Source organism: Mercenaria mercenaria, chromosome 7 (genome assembly GCF_021730395.1).
Source record: "Mercenaria mercenaria strain notata chromosome 7, MADL_Memer_1, whole genome shotgun sequence".
Lineage (NCBI taxonomy): Eukaryota > Metazoa > Mollusca > Bivalvia > Venerida > Veneridae > Mercenaria > Mercenaria mercenaria.
Window position 1 is genome coordinate 9765803 of NC_069367.1, and position 17082 is coordinate 9782884.

Genomic DNA, 17082 nt, shown 5'->3' on the forward strand with positions numbered 1-17082 from the left:
GTTTTTTCCATTGAAAATAAAGTGGGTGGGGTAATAATGTCAACATGCAAAAATTAAAGAGATTTGTTAGTGACATTTATGCTTATATAATATTGACGTCACCTTGTATTCATATTAATCTGTAAGACCAGAAATCCCTTTAAAATTAAATGGTATATTACATGTTTTATAAAGTACCACCATTTTTTCAATTTTACAAAAAATTCAGAAATGTTTAAACAGTGGGTGAAGAAAATGCCCTATAAAATCAAAACGAGTTCGGTAACCTATGCTTTTTCTTCTCGCAGAAACTAATGTTCTCCAAGCTCACAGGGTGTGAAAAAAATCTGAACGTTGGAAAAAAAATAATTCGTTCTTAACACAATTTAAATTTCCCTGGTACCCGTTCCAGGACTTTCGCCCCAGCTTTAGTCATAAAATAGCACAGTGTATATAGACATTTCCATTTTGTTCACTGTTTACACTGCATCTTATAATTATATCAATCTTACTTTTAAGGGGCCCAACCAACAGCCTCTCCAGTTTATATTATAATCATTACTTATTGTTAGGCAGTACATATATCGATATGCGCTAGAAGTAGGAGGGGCATACGCGTGCTCCGCGGTCCGTTAGAAAAGGTCGGAGGTTAGCGAAGCAACGACTCAGTGTTTAAGATATTTTACTCCGCCAATCTTTATTTTTGTCAAATATGATAATAACATTTTGTACTGGATTAAGTTAATTCAATATTAGAGCTATTTCCCCCCAACATTATTTGCATTTTAGCTTGTTTACTGCACCTGACCTAATTAAGCCGAAACAGGTGCTGCGTGAAATTTTGAACTTGGCTGTTAACAAATATTTCACTACGAAGCGGAGAACCAGAAAACGGAAACAAGAAACCCATGTGACATAAGTTGTCCAATCAAAAAACATAATACATGACGTCGTATACCGAGAGCCAAATATCAATTTATCGGGGAATGCGAAAGGAAATGCATTTTTCTCATTAATAACCGCAAAAAAACAAGTAGTAAGTATGATATTATGTTAAAGGTCTTTATTACGTATCAAATGGCCATGATACGGAATACAAACATTATAAATGTTTGTAGCTGTCACATCAAAACAGCCGAAATTCTTACCAGACAAATTACTAAGGTGGTGGGGAAGAACCGTAAAGTGCTAAAATTCTCAAATGATGTTTTCATACAGTTGAAGGTCTAGTGTGGACGTATTTTTATGCTGCACCCCAAAATATTCAGATACTGAGAAACACATAATTGCCGCCATGTACTCGTTTTATTCGACAATTTCGTGTCACTCGATTTTGTATGGGGTCTGGCCCATATGCCCTTTTCTCGTTATTCCGAGCCCCTAAGCCGGTTTTTCAGTGCTGGTCAGTAGAAGATTTAAGTTTCAAAAGAGTTTTTGCTATAGTTTGGTACTCCAACATCTAAACTTATAAAATCCCCATGAAGAAAAATTCAAAGGATTTTTGTAAATGAATAATCTAGGCTTTCACATGATGACCCTAACCCTCTGAAACAGCCAAATTCTTTCTCGTTAAAACCGAGACTTGCAATCATTTGTACTAGCTCTGAAAAATTAAGGCTTTTTTTTGAAAAAGTTCTTTGTTAAAATTAAGAACAGATATATTATTGTGTTAGCGGACAAAAAAGTTTTAAAATAAGTGCTTTCTGTTTTCTGTAAGAAGGTTATATATTACCCCAATGATTTTAGATAAGCAAATTTTGTGCCAAAATTTTCTGTTGTGTATATTTCTATTTTAATGCAAGTAATTCTATTTTCTTTTTACTTTTGTTTATCTGTCATATGATTTTTTACAACATACATAAAATTTAGAAACAGGAAATAGCTGCAAGTGCAAATTTTCCAAAGGCTCGGATCAATGAGAAGGCTCGGAATTACGAGAAAGAGGCATAATTACAGAAATTGGGCTAATCCACAAATCTGGATTATTTTTACTCGTAAAGTATTGAAGTTAGGTTGATAAAACTTCGTATATGAATAGAGGGCTATTAGGGAATATCTAGAGTGGAATAGTAGGGCGCAGCTTCCTGCCTTTTTTCAGTGGCACACTTCTGCCTAGTCCTGGCTTCCAAAACTCTAAATGCCGCTTTTTTATATTTTGTTTTTTCATAGTTGCGGCTTTAGAGTTTTGGACCAGGCCTACTATGAAACCATACCAAAATAAAAGTTGTCCAATTTTTCATCGCAAAGGTAGTCAGCTGAAATTCTGAACGAAGACGTATGGGTATCTTGATAAAGTAATCACTTCTACATCAGTAAACACCATTTATCAAATTCTGCAAGCAAATCTTACAATAAAATCGCCGATTTTTACAAGTCACTGTTAGATCAGCATCATTTCGGCAGCCATTGTTGAATAGCTACAAAGAGATTCTCACATGACATAACCGCGCGAACCGCTTAAAATATACATGTAGAGCACCTTGTAAACAAAAGAAATAATTTATACATACAAGTTTTCTTAAGGATTTATCTATGAAAGTAATAATTCAAATCAATTTCAATAAAAAATAACCATTTTCCCAAGTTATTTTGCCACCGGGATGCTGATGCAACTTCAAATGCGAAGCGTCACATGTAAGTGCTCTCTTAGCGGTTCGCCCAGGTGAAAGGTCAGTCTCGTATTTCAAAGGAGCAAGATGGCGGTGTAGAGTAAACGTTTCAGACCAGTTCCAAATTGTCGGGTAGTTCTGCCTTCATTTGTGGGTTTTAAAGCGTAATATTTGGCACAATGGTAGATTTTACTATATATTAACTGATTAGAACGTGCTGCTGCCGATTTCTTTTAAAATGTACAAAAGCGAGCGTGTCAGATTTCTGGCACGATTATTGGTATGATTTCCCTACGGAGTACACTTCAGCGCTCCCGTCCAAATCCAGTATATAAACCGAGAGCGCTGAAGTATCTAAAGCTAACTTCTGCCCTAATCGCTACCCTTTTGTCTTCCCTCACAGCCGTTTTCCCTATTCAGCACTGCCCTTTTTGACTCTTCAGCAGTTAGGCAAAAAAAAAAGTCGGTTTCTGGTCTCCTTACCTACTCTCTTTTTTACCCCCTACATTTTACTTTTTATTGCCTTTCGATTTTTTAAAAAATATTGCATTTTATGGTTTTAACGTTTTAACGTTGTTTCGCTGAAATACATGATTCTGATTGGTTGGCAGTTATATGAAAGATGGCAGCGTCCATGTTGCTGGCTTCATCAGTTTTGTGGCTTTGCTTTTAAGCTTTTTTTACATTATAAAACGGCCAAAAACTTACTTACAATTGTTGCAGATCACAAGTTAGTTGATGACATCTTTCACCAGTTAATAATGATTTACCTGACAGCTCTACATCATCTGAGAATTTCAAGGCCTCAAAAAAAAAGATTCCTACCTACCTACCCTCTTTTTTTTTTTTTTTTTTTGACAGGGGACCGGAAAAAGACCTTGTTTTTTGGCCTTAATTAAATCTAACTAAACTGCCAATCACATGTGAAAAAAATAGATGTTCCAAATATCTTTCAGTCGATAAGCAGATATGACACTCGCCGACTAAACACTGTCAATAGTGTTTTTCCCAGGCCTTTCGAGCGCGGCGTAATAAAAGTGACAAAAAATCCCAAATAAATATGATAAATGACTCGGTTGTTTTTTTAATCAGTCGAAAGTGAGTTCTCAAAAGTGTTCATGACAGACTCTATAATTTGTTCGTTTTAGTCCACCATTTGAATCGCGATTTTTTTCTGACTTTGCAAATCATATTTTATATAAATGATTTATGGTATATTTCATTTCAAGGTCAGTAGAATTGGTACTATGAGCTTTTTAATGCAAAAATATTATCAATAACGATAGAATGATAATTGGTCAAAATTGTATTTTCCTTGTGCATGAAAAAAGTTCTTTTCAAAAATGTTGGTTTTTTTTACCAATGAAAGTTACTTCAGAGCTAACTACGAGCCTGCTAAGACATTCTGAAAGTTTAAATGATAATCAACAAAGCCAAATTTAAAATTTCGAAATATTTTTGGTGTCCAAAATGGATGAAATGTACACTGCAAAATGCTCTATCAAAAACTCAAACCATATCTCACAAGATACAAGGTCCTATTACCACTCTTGAGTTCTTTAGAAGGATGTAAAAAAATGAATGGTATTGTCGTATATTTAACCCTTATCATGCTGGACACGATTGATTCTGCCTTTGTTGCCAGTGCAGATTATGATCATCCATGCAGTCTGATCATGATCTGCACTGTTCGCCATTCAGTCAGTATCTTTTTGGTATGCTATCCTTTTAACAGTTAATGGTACTGTCCAAATTGAAAGATGGACAAGTTCATTATAGAAATTTAGCATGGTAAGTGCTGAAGAGTTATCAAGGAAATGTTACAGGAAAGGGATTCATCATTGCCAGGTCTTATATATTAGGACGGAGTGATTTAAGTGAGTGCCTGATTGTCAGATTCAACATCTGAGTGCTAAACAGTTGAAATTAGACTAAATTCTAATTGCTTTTAATTGATTAATAATTGTTACTGATAATTTAGTAAATGAAGTAACAAACATTTGACTGTTATGAAAGCTGAAATGATTGCGCTTTTCTATCGCAACAGCCTGCTGAAACGTGCCCCTTTTAGGTTCTGGAAAAAACACTAGTCAGTCTCACTAGGTCAAGTCTCATAAATCTGACATGTATTTTAGCCAAATTATGCCCGATTTTTGGACTTACAAAATCCTTGTTGAAAAAAATGACTGTCATCACTTGATTGGCATCAAGCATTAGCATTGCCCGAGTAACTTGTGTTTATTTAGGTCAGCTTTCTCCTAAACTACCAAAGTTATTGGTTTAAAACTTGCAACACTTGTTCACCATCATTAGCTGACCCAGCACAGCAAGAAACATAACACCAACCTGCTTTTTGCAAGAGTTATGGCCTCTTTTGAACTTACAAAATATCAGAATTCTTGATTAAGTTTTGCGTTTAGGTCATCTTTTCTCCTTGACGGTCAAAGCTATTGCTTTAAAACTTTTAGCAGTTATTCACCATTAAAAGTTGGCTCTGCACGGCAAGTACCGTAACTCTACATTGCTTTTTGCAAATTATGGCCTCTTTTGGACTTAGAAAATCAAATTTCTTGGTTAAGTTTTGTATTTAGGTCAGCTTTTCTTCTAAACTATCAAAGCTATTGCTTTAAAACTTGCAACACTTGTTCACCATCATTAGCTGACTCTGTACAGCAAGAAACATACCTCCATCATGCTTTTTGCAAGAACTATATCGCCTTTATTGCTTTAAAACTTTCAGCAGTTATTCCTCATAAAAAGCTGACTGCACAGCAAGTACCGTAACTCTATATTGCTTTTTGCAAGAATTATGGCCCCTTTTAGGCTTAGAAAATCAGATTTCTTGGTTAAGTTTTGTGTTTAGGTCAGCTTTTCTTCTAAACTAACAATAATCCAGTTCAAGTTTTATATGCAAGTTACTTACACAATCACAAACTATTAAATGCAGATATTTAATTAAGTTTCACATGTGTCTTTGGGGTTATGGTAGTATCAAGTCCCATAACTCTAACATGCATTTTGCCCAAATTATGCCTCCTTTAAAACTTAAAAAATCCTGGCCAAAGTTTTGCATGCAAGTTCATATACATGTAGCTGTTATTTAAAGGCATAAAAGCTTAGAAACATACTGTCTTCTTTTTCTAGGTCAACCTCACATGGTCAGGTCCCATAACTCATTCATGTATTTTGTGCAAATTATGCCCCCTTTTGGACTTAAAAAGTCCTGGTTAAAGTTTGACATGAAAGTTACTGTCACCAAAATTAATGCAGATATAGATTTGTGTCTTCGAGATTATGAAAGAAGGTCATAGCATCAAGTCCGATAACTCTGACATGCATTTTGCAAAACATTGTTACATTACAAGAGCAGTTCCTGGCACTAGATTTGCTTTTAGAGAGGTGGAAAAACTTGCTCCAGAAAAATTGTGTCGGTGTGACGATTACTTCAGCAACAACAAAAAAAGCATGGTCACAATCCATCCATTGATTCTGGTTTTAGTAGTGTCAATGCTTGTTTAAATGTAACTTGATGTGATGTTTATATATATCAAATGCTACACAGTAGATAAATTGGTTGCACATTTTAGCTCACCTGTCACATAGTGACAAGGTGAGCTTTTGTGATCACGCAGCGTCCGTCGTCTGTGCGTCCGTCCATAAACTTTTGCTTGTGGCCACTCTAGAGGTCACATTTTTTGTGGGAACTTTATGAAAGTTGGTCAGAATGTTCATCTTGATGATATCTAGGTCAAGTTCAAAACTGGTTCATGTGCCATCAAAAACTAGGTCAGTAGGTCTAAAAATAGAAAAACCTTGTGACCTCTCTAGAGGCTATATATTTCACAAGATCTTCATGAAAATTGGTCAGACTGTTCACCTTGATGATATCTAGGTCAAGTTCGAAACTGGGTCACGTGCTGTCAAAAACTAGGTCAGTAGGTCTAAAAATAGAAAAACCTTGTGGCCTCTCTAGAGGCCATATATTTCACAAGATCTTCATGAAAATTGGTCAGAACTTTCACCTTGATGATATCTAGGTCAAGTTCGAAACTGGGTCACGTGCCATCAAAAACTAGGTCAGTAGGTCAAATAATAGAAAAACCTTGTGACCTCTCAAGGCCATATTTGTCATGGGATCTGTATGAAAGTTGGTCTGAATGTTCATCTTGATGATATCTAGGTCAAGTTCGAAACTGGGTCACGTGCGGTCAAAAACTAGGTCAGTTGGTCTAAAAATAGAAAAACCTTGTGACCTCTCTAGAGGCCATGTATTTCATGAGATCTTCATGAAAATTGGTCAGAATGTTCACCTTGATGATAGCTAGGTCAAGTTCGAAAGTGGGTCACGTGCCGACAAAAACTAGGTCAGTAGGTCAAATAATAGAAAAACCTTGTGACCTCTCTAGAGGCTATATTTTTCATGGGATCTGTATGAAAGTTGGTCTGAATGTTCATCTTGATGATATCTAGGTCAAGTTCGAAAGTGGGTCTTGTGCCGTCAAAAACTAGGTCAGTAGGTCAAATAATAGAAAAACCTTGTGACCTCTCTAAAGGCCATATTTTTCATGGGATCTGTATGAAAGTTGGTCTGAATGTTCATCTTGATGATATCTAGATCAAGTTCGAAACAAGGTCATGTACGGTCAAAAACTAGGTCAGTAGGTCTAAAAATAGAAAAACCTTGTGACATCTCTAGAGGCCATATTTGTGAATGGATCTTCATGAAACTTGGTCAAAATGTTCATCTTGATGATATCTAGGTCAAGGTTGAAAGTGGGTCACGTGCCTTCAAAAAGTAGGTCAGTAGGTCAAATAATGAAAAAACGTTGTGACCTCTCTAGAGGCCATATTTTTCATGGGATGTGTATGAAAGTTGGTCTGAATGTTTTTCAGCTGGGTCATGTGGGAAGAGGTGAGCGATTCAGGACCATCATGGTCCTCTTGTTGCATATGGAGGCTAGTGTTTTATTCTTTCTTGCCTCACAGAACTGAATTTTTAGACTTTGTTTTGAACCTGAAATTGAATAAAATATGGTCCTTGATATGTTGAAACTTTCGCTGAGCAAAAGAAGGTTTTTTTTGCAATTATCTTATTTAAATTGCATTTTTATAAATTTCTGAAATTATTATTTTTTTTAGATGAGTGTTAACAATCCCAACTTTTCTGTGGGACAAGGGGACCGGCGAGTGGATGAAGCACAGAAACAGGAGCTGTTGGGACGAATCCAAAAAGCCCATATTGGGTCAACCGCTGCAAGCCCTCTGTCTTTGAATATGAGCCATGCAGTGTCTACATACCAGGTAAGGGTTGTTCAAAGTCATTCGTAAAATTATGTCGTATTTTAAAGCTACTCGCCCACAGTTTGGGTGCAGTTTTTCAGCATGTTCATTTCCAGCAAGTTTGGGATAGAATGTGGGATAGTGGGAAGAGGCTCTTAGATTTGTGTTCATTATCCTTCCAGATGAGACAAACTAAACTTTGGACTTGAAAAGCAAGTTTCTGCAGTAAATTTTAATGTAGCTCTTATATGAAAGATGTTGCCTGAATAACAGATTCAGTTTTGTTTTTGCCTGCATAACAGATTAAAGGTGATGAACCTTACTTGTCAATAATTAAAGGGTTTCACTAACGTTTAATTTTTGTTAAATAGGTAACAAAGACCTTGACACGCCAGATTGCCCCTGTTCCTGGGAACACCGTACTCGGCGGAATTGCAAAACATTCGATAACAAGCTTAAACCCTGCTATTCACAAAAAAGGTTTGTACCTTTCTATGTAAAAAGAATTTTAATGTATATATACATATACATGTAAATATTGTTACAAGAGTGTTCTTGCCCATCAAGGTCTTCTGGCTAAATCCCCACGACCCAGGTAATGATTTCTGATGTTTGTCTACCAGACTTTTTAGCTCACATGTCACAAAGTGACAAGGTGAGCTTTTGTGATCGTGCTGTGTCCGTCGTCGGTCCGTCCGTAAACTTTTGCTTGTGACCACTCTAGAGGTCACATTTTTCATGGGATCTTTATGAAAGTTGGTCAGAATGTTCATCTTGTTGATATCTAGGTCAAGTTCGAAACTAGGTCACGTGCCGTCAAAAACTAGGTCAGTAGGTCTAAAAATAGAAAAACCTTGTGACCTCTCTAGAGGCCATATATTTCACAAGATCTTCATGAAAATTGGTCAGAATGTTCACCTTGATGATATCTAGGTCAAGTTCGAAACTGGGTCACTTTCCATCAAAAACTAGGTCAGTAGGTCTAAAAATAGAAAAACCTTGTGACCTCTCTAGAGGCCATATATTTCACAAGATCTTCATGAAAATTGGTCAGAATGTTCACCTTGATGATATCTAGCTCAAGTTCGAAACTGGGTCACATGCCGTCAAAAACTAGGTCAGTAGGTCAAATAATAGAAAAACCTTGTGACCTCTCTAAAGGCCATATTTTCATGGGATCTGTATGAAAGTTGGTCTGAATGTTCATCTTGATGATATCTAGGTCAAGTTCGAAACTGGATCACGTGCGGTCAAAAACTAGGTCAGTAGGGCTAAAAATAGAAAAACGTTGTGACCTCTCTAGAGGCCATATTTTTCATGGGATCTGTATGAAAGTTGGTCAGAATGTTCATCTTGATGATATCTAGATCAAGTTCGAAACAGGGTCGTGTGCGTTCAAAAACTAGGTCAGTAGGTCTAAAAATAGAAAAACCTTGTGACCTCTCTAGAGGCCATACTTGTGAATGGATCTCCATGAAAATTGGTCAGAATGTTCACCTTGATGATATCTAGGTCAAGTTTGAAACTGGGTCATGTGCCCTTAAAACTAGGTCAGTAGGTCAAATAATAAAAAAACCTTGTGACCTCTCTAGAGGCCATACTTTTCATGGGATGTGTATGAAAGTTGGTCTGAATGTTCATCTTGATGATATCTAGGTCAAGTTTGAAACTGGGTCAACTGCTGTCAAAAACTAGGTCAGTAGGTCTAAAATTATTAAAATCTTTTGACCTCTCTAGAGGCCATATTTTTCAATGGATCATCATGAAAAATGGTCTGAATGTTCACCTTGATTGTATCTAGGTCAGTTTCAAAACTGGGTCACGTGCGGTCAAAAACTAGGCCAGTAGATATAAAAATAGAAAAACCTTGTGACCTCTCTAGAGGCCGTATTTTTCATGAGATCTTCATGAAAATTAGTGAGAATGTTCACCTTGATGATATCTATGTAAAGTTCAAAACAGGGTCACGTACCTTCGAAAACTAGGTCAATAGGTCAAATAATAGAAAAACCTTGTGACCTCTCTAGAGACCATATTTTTCAATGGATCTTCATGAAAATTGGTCAGAATTTTTATCTTGATAATATCTAGGTGAAGTTCAAAACTGGGTCACATGAGCTCAGAAACTAGGTCACTATGTCAAATAATAGAAAAAACGACGTCATACTCAAAACTGGGTCATGTGGGAAGAGGTGAGCGATTCAGGATCATCATGGTCCTCTTGTTTCATGTAACATGAACATGTATTGATCAGACTGAATGCTGACTACTGGGGTATCTTTTGTTTGGAAACATAAGTGTATTGTATTGTTCCTATATATATTGCTTTTATATATCTTTACTGTAGACATATGAAAAATGAAATTTTCAGGTGTTTGCATTTCGCAGTGAAACACTGCTAGTTCCAGCATGGACGCTTGACCACTACGGCTAACTCAATGTATGTGGTGCCAGGTCATTTTCCTTATATTTTATTAATTGGATTGCTCTAAACCACAGACATTTTGCTTATCCCCTATGGATTGCGTGTGATCAGCATATTATTGTAGCTTAAATTCAAATCATCTTTAAAAGATTACATTATTTTCTTACCAATGTACAATTTAGGCAAAGAAAGAAGTATGTATATGCTATGAGCGTAAGTTGTACTGTGATTGTGTTTGAGGTGTATTTTAGTTTCATTCTTGTATTTGATTGTGTTGCAGAGATTCAGAAAGCCCCATTGTCGCTGACTTCTACTGCTGCTATCACCACCATTGCTGGTACTGGTATCATACCTGTGCAGATCAGTGGGCCGAGCACCACCACAGCCACAAGCAGCACCTTGCATGTGCCAAATGTGAGCTCCATCGTGCGGGGATCTGTCCCAACATTACATCATCCAACGCAGTTTTCACATCTACCGAGAGGTTAGAAAGTTGACACATTTCTGTTTTGTGTTATGTTAAAGATTCAATGCTGAAAAAACACCTGATATTTAATATCTTTGAAATATTGAACAATCAAAGTACAGAAACATCATAAATAGAAGAAACCGCTTTAAAAAAGATGTTTATATATGTTCTGAGAACAAGGAGAGGTTAAAGTGTTCAAGTAGAAATTTCTCTGTTGATAAAGTCAGTATACAATTTCATGATTGTCATATTACTGTAAAAGCAGAAATTTACGCGAGGGTTTAAATTTCGTTATATTCGCGAGGCCCTACATATCGCTAAAATTATTCCTCGCGTCAATATTCACCATTAGTATAATTCAAATAGGATACCATATTTACGATGTCATGAATATTTAACCTTGGGAACGTACACAGAATCTCAACTTTTCGAAATTTTGACCCAAGCGAAAATGTTTGCTTTTACAGTATTTCTGTGCATTTGAAATTGTTAAATTTAACATTGTTAATATTGCAGGTGTTGTGGCTTCAGCGCAGGTGAGATCAGGCTCTGCAGTGAATATACAGAGACAGACCCTTCCTACATCAATGCAGGCCACAGCTTTAAGTTTACAGGGACAAATACGAAATGTCATTCCACATATGATTCGGCCAGGTACGCCACCTACTAACAGGTCGGCCTCACCAGCAATCAGTATAGGGTCAGCACAGACTTCAGATGCTCATAGGTATTTATCAGTGTTTCAAACTCTTGATGTTTTTGTTACAAAAAATCTGACATAGGTAAAATGTAGATCAGATACTAAACTTGTTTATTTTGATAAGTTCAGTGGAGTAAAGTGTACAAGACATTTCAGTACCTTTATGCCTGTCAATACTCATCAATGATTTTACTAGAGCACTCTAAAGGTCACAAAATTGCCCAATCTTGATGATAGTATGTCAGAATCTTTGCTTAACCCTTACCCTGCTAAATTTCTATATTGGACTGGTCTATCATTCAATTTGGGCAATACCATTTATTATTAGAAGGGGTGTTCACTTAAAATTTACTGACTGAATAGCGAACAGTGCAGACTATAATTAGCCTGCACAGATGTGCAGGCTAATCTTGGTCTGCACTGGTCGCAAAAGCAGAATAATTCGACCCCAGCAGGCTAAATGTTAAACTAACTTTTGGACAGTTTGAAACTTTGGCTTAACACTCATTTACAAAGTAATTTGACATTAGTATTAAAGCTTGACATTAAAATTGTTCCTTTGACATGGCAAAGAAAACGTTATTTATTTTCAAAAATAATTCATGTTATTTAATTTTTCAGAGCAAGTATATCCCTCCATAATGTAACAACAGTTGGCAACACGCCAAGTATTCAGATAACGTTACAAGCTTCTCGTACCCAGGCAGACTTGGCGGGTAAACCTGTCGGCAGTCTCCAGCCTGCTAAGATTAGTAATCAAGCACTGAACATGTCGTCGCAACCCAAGGTCGTGATGACTCCTCCATTGACACAGGTCTTGCAACACCCGACATTGGCTGCTAAAGGAAATAGAGGTAGGGAAACTGGTTTGCAGAATTGTGATAAAGTGTCAAGATTTCAAATGTCTTTCGATACAGATCTTGACATTGTCTTCAGAGGTTGGGAATTGAGTTTAGACATGTCAAGAATAAAATGCCATTTAGAAGATGTAAACAAATGGTTGATGACTATACAAATACCTGTATAAGATTTTTGAAATAGCTTAAGTAGTATTTTTCAAAAATATTCTTCTAAAACAGATCATTGAATTTTCTCACATAATAAAATAAAATGGGCATAATAAAACCAAAATTTGTTGTGTGTAGTTTTATAAACAAATTAATGCTTTTTTCCAGGTCAGCCAGTTGGAACAGCTCCATTGTCAACGGTAACAGTAGCTTTATCGACAACGACTGTTACCATACCAATCATCAGTTCTGGGCCTACGTCAACTACAATTCCTATAGGTAAGTAATCTTATTCTTGTTTTGAACAAGCCAGGTCTGTAACAAGAATTCTGAAATACCAAACCATCAGTTTCTGACAAGCCACCTTATGGAATTTTTAGGCATGGTTGGACTAAATAAGTAAGCTGAGTCGCAGGGCACTAGACAACTTTTTGGGGACAGGTACCCATACCCACAGGGAGGGGAATTTTTCGTCATTCTAAGATAAAAAGGGGAAGTTTTTGGCCATATATATGTTACTTCTTTTCACACTTAGTAATACTGTTTTCAATAATTCCATACTAACTATATTGCAGCAGTAACCTTCCATAGAGGCACTATAATATAACTTGAAATAGAGTTCATATCTAGTTGTTAGTGAGGAGAATTTTCTTCTGAGAAAGGGGGAAAAACACATTATTTTATGAGGGGAATGGGGACCATAGTGGGACCCAAAAATGTCCATACGAGTGCCCTGAGTCGCCATATGACCTTTATTTTTGTTTGTATGACTGTAAACCAAGCAAAAAAAAAAATGGTGGACAAGCTGAGCTTCTGATGTCTGAGGACACAATTGGGTCTCTGCTCAGTGTCGTAGGATTGTACCAAGGCAGGTTTTCCATGGAAGCAGAGGTGAAAATGTGAAATATAAGTCTAAAGCCTACAGTAGTTGGAGGTGAATTGATATAAATGATATAAACCTAGGTGAATGGACCACTAATAATAATCGGAAATTTTTGTTCTTCTACATATCATAGTATGTGCATTTTGGCATCTTTGGGCCATGGTAGAAACTTTTTTATAACAACCAGATGCTGAAATTATATGAGTCACGCCATGAGAAAACCAACATAGTGGTTTTGCGACCAGCATGGATCCAGACCAGCCTGCGCCTCAGCGCAGTCTGGTCAGGATCCATGCTGGTCGCTTTCAAAGCCTATTGGAATTAGAGAAACTGTTAGTGAACAGCATGGATCCTGTCCAGACTGCACGGATGCGCAGGCTGGTCTGGATCCATGCTGGTTGCAAAGCCACTATGTTGGTTTTCTCATGGCGCGGCTCATATATGGTGCGTAGGTAAACGATAGGAAATTCCTGTTGTCATTATGGATCCGCTACCTTCAGTTTATGCTTAACAAAAGTACAATGCGAACTCCTTTGTGTATTTTCTTCAGCAAAAGTTCCTCCCCAGAGACAGCATATCACTCAACAGCCTCCACAGAGCCATGCTGTACCTACCACAATAGCCGTCTCCAGTCTCGCAGAACATCGCTCAGAGTCCTCCAGCTTTCCACAACCCCAGCCAGCTCACGCCCACACTGCCCCAGCCACACAGAGTCACACAGCACAAGTTCACAGTACCCAGTCTCAACTGCCCGCACACAGCCAGGCTGCCAGTAGTCTGTTTATGTACAGGAGTTCACCTATAGTTACAACGTCGAATACACCACATACCGAGTCTAGAGAATCGTAAGTGTTAATTTTGCGTCCGATAAATTTATTAGGCCAAAATGTCTTTTTACCCTTTTAAAAGATTTTAGATTTATTTAGCACAAATATTTGCTACATTGAGACCACCTACAGGTCACAACTTACAGTCATGTCTGGTCAAGATTTTACACGTAGAACTTGAAATTTTGTATAGAACTCAAGATGGTATATAGAGCTGAAAGTTCAGATAGACATTATTTCATGTATGTTCAGTGTATTCTAAACCCCGTGAAGGATTTTCAGATAACTTGAATCAAATACTTGTCATTGTGAGACGACTTTCAGAATGCAATTTCCATTCATCCAGCCGTTTAAATGAAGCATTATGGAAGGATGTACCTTATTTGTTAAAAAGCAATTTTTAGTTAAAGCATGACTGATTTGTGTAAATACTAAGAGGACCCGTACAAGATTCATCTCACTAACATTGAGAACAGTGAGATCAGATTGTCTGAAGTATTGTGAAATCATTTATATTCGTGGGGGACTAATTTTCGTGGATTTCATGGTTGAGTCAATCCACGAAATTTAATCCCAACGAACAAGTAAAATTCCCATTTATTTTATGTTCAAAAGTTGAAATCCACGAATTCATATTCCCACGAAATTGCCGTTTTAACCAAAACCACGAAATTAAATGATTTTACAATATTGCATGTATATTTTCAGGTCCATACCTACTATGCCATTTTTCCCACCATACATGTTGTCTCCAGATAATCCCTACTATCAGCAGTTAATGAGATGTCAGGTAGCCGCAGTGGCACAGGCTCAAGCCCGACCTGGCTTATGTAAGTTTACTCCCATTATTCTTGTTCTTAAACTCTTTAATAAAAAATTACTTTGTCTTGTAATTAAAGGTATTCAATTTTCAGTAATATTCATAGTTTTCCACTGTTTTACAGCAGTCTTGTGTCAACTTTTCTCAATTTTTAGCTCACCTGTCACAAAGTGACAAGGTGAGCTTTTGTGATCGCGCGATGTCCGTCGTTCGTGCGTCCGTGCATGCGTCCGTAAACTTTTGCTTGTGACCACTCTAGAGGTCACATTTTTCATGGGATCTTTATGAAAGTTGGTCAGAATGTTCACCTTGATGATATCTAGGTCAAGTTCGAAACTGGGTCATGTGCCTTCAAAAACTAGGTCAGTAGGTCTAAAAATAGAAAAACCTTGTGACCTCTTTAGAGGCCATAATTTTCAATGGATCTTCATGAAAATTGGTCAAAATTTTCACCTTGATGATATCTAGGTCAAGTTCGAAACTGGGTCACGTGCCTTCAAAAACTAGGTCAGTAGGTCTAAAAATAGAAAAACCTTGTGACCTCTTTAGAGGCCATATATTTCACAAGATCTTCATGAAAGTTGGTCAGAACGTTCACCTTGATGATATCTAGGTCAAGTTTCAAACTGGGTCACGTACTGTCAAAAACTAGGTCAGTAGGTCAAATAATAGAAAAACCTTGTGACCTCTCTAAAGGCCATATTTTTCATGGGATCTGCATGAAAGTTGGTCTGAATGTTCATCTTGATGATATCTAGGTCAAGTTCGAAACTGGGTCACGTGCGGTCAAAAACTAGGTCAGTAGGTCTAAAAATAGAAAAACCTTGTGACCTTTCTAGAGGCTATATATTTCACAAGATCTTCATGAAAATTGGTCAGAACATTCACCTTGATGAAATTTAGGTCAAGTTCGAAACTGGGTCACGTGCCATTAAAAACTATGTCAGTAGGTCAGATAATAGAAAAACCTTGTGACCTCTCTAAAGGCCATATTTTTCATGGGATCTGTATGAAAATTGGTCTGAATGTTCATCTTGATGATATCTAGGTCAAGTTAGAAACTGGGTCACGTGTGGTCAAAAACTAGGTCAGTAGGTCTAAAAATAGAAAAACCTTGTGACCTCTCTAGAGGCCATATATTTCATGAAATCTTCATGAAAATTGGTCAGAATGTTCACCTTGATGATATCTAAGTCAAGTTCGAAAGTGGGTCACGTGCCATCAAAAACTACGTCAGTAGGTCAAATAATAGAAAAACCTGTTGACCTCTCTAGAGGCCATATTTTCCATGGGATCTGTATGAAAGTTGGTCTGAATGTTCATCATGATGATATCTAGACCAAGTTCGAAAGTGGGTCACGTGCCATCAAAAACTAGGTCAGTAGGTCAAATAATAGAAAAACCTTGTGACCTCTCTAAAGGCCATATTTTTCAATGGATCTTCATGAAAGTTGTTCTGAATGTTTATCTAGGCCATGTTCGAAAGTGGGTCACGTGCCATCAAAAAGTTGGTCAGTAGGTCAAATAATGAAAAAACGTTATGACCTCTCTAGAGGCCATATTTTTCATGGGATCTGTATGAAAGTTGGTCTGAATGTTTATCTTGATGATATCTAGGTCAAGTTTGAAACTGGGTCAACTGCGCTTAAAAACTAGGTCAGTAGGTCTTAAAATAGAAAAACCTTGTGACCTCTCTAGAGGCCATACCCTTGAATGGATCTTCATGAAAATTGGTCAGAATGTTCACCTTGATGATATCTAGGTCAAGTTTGAAACTGGGTCACGTGCCTTAATAAACTAGGTCAATAGGTCAAATAATAGAAAAACGTTGTGACCTCTCTAGAGACCATATTTTTCAATGGATCTTCATGAAAATTGGTCAGAATTTTTATCTTGATAATATCTAGGTGAAGTTCAAAACTGGGTCACATGAGCTCAAAAACTAGGTCAATAGGTCAAATAATAGAAAAAACGACGTCATACTCAAAACTGGATCATGTGGGAAGAGGTGAGCGATTCAGGACCATCATGGTCCTCTTGTTATCTGATTGCAGTCATAAGATAATATGTATTTTGAGTCTGC

The 17082-nt window shown here is 37.1% G+C and overlaps 1 protein-coding gene across 2 annotated transcripts in view; it reads left to right on the plus strand.

The window, feature by feature from the left end:
- Nucleotides 1–859: 859 nt before the first annotated feature.
- The window catches only part of LOC123555045 (histone deacetylase complex subunit SAP130-like), a 34021-nt gene continuing 17798 nt past the window's right edge, over nt 860–17082 (plus strand). For both annotated transcript variants that reach the window (XM_045345578.2, XM_045345579.2), the window contains exons 1-9: nt 860–1015; nt 7728–7889; nt 8240–8348; nt 10574–10777; nt 11279–11489; nt 12084–12316; nt 12638–12748; nt 13903–14197; nt 14888–15009. In XM_045345578.2, the coding sequence (XP_045201513.2) occupies nt 7728–7889; nt 8240–8348; nt 10574–10777; nt 11279–11489; nt 12084–12316; nt 12638–12748; nt 13903–14197; nt 14888–15009 (1447 nt within the window). In that variant the 5' untranslated portion in view covers nt 860–1015. The remainder of the gene's footprint in view (nt 1016–7727; nt 7890–8239; nt 8349–10573; nt 10778–11278; nt 11490–12083; nt 12317–12637; nt 12749–13902; nt 14198–14887; nt 15010–17082) is intronic.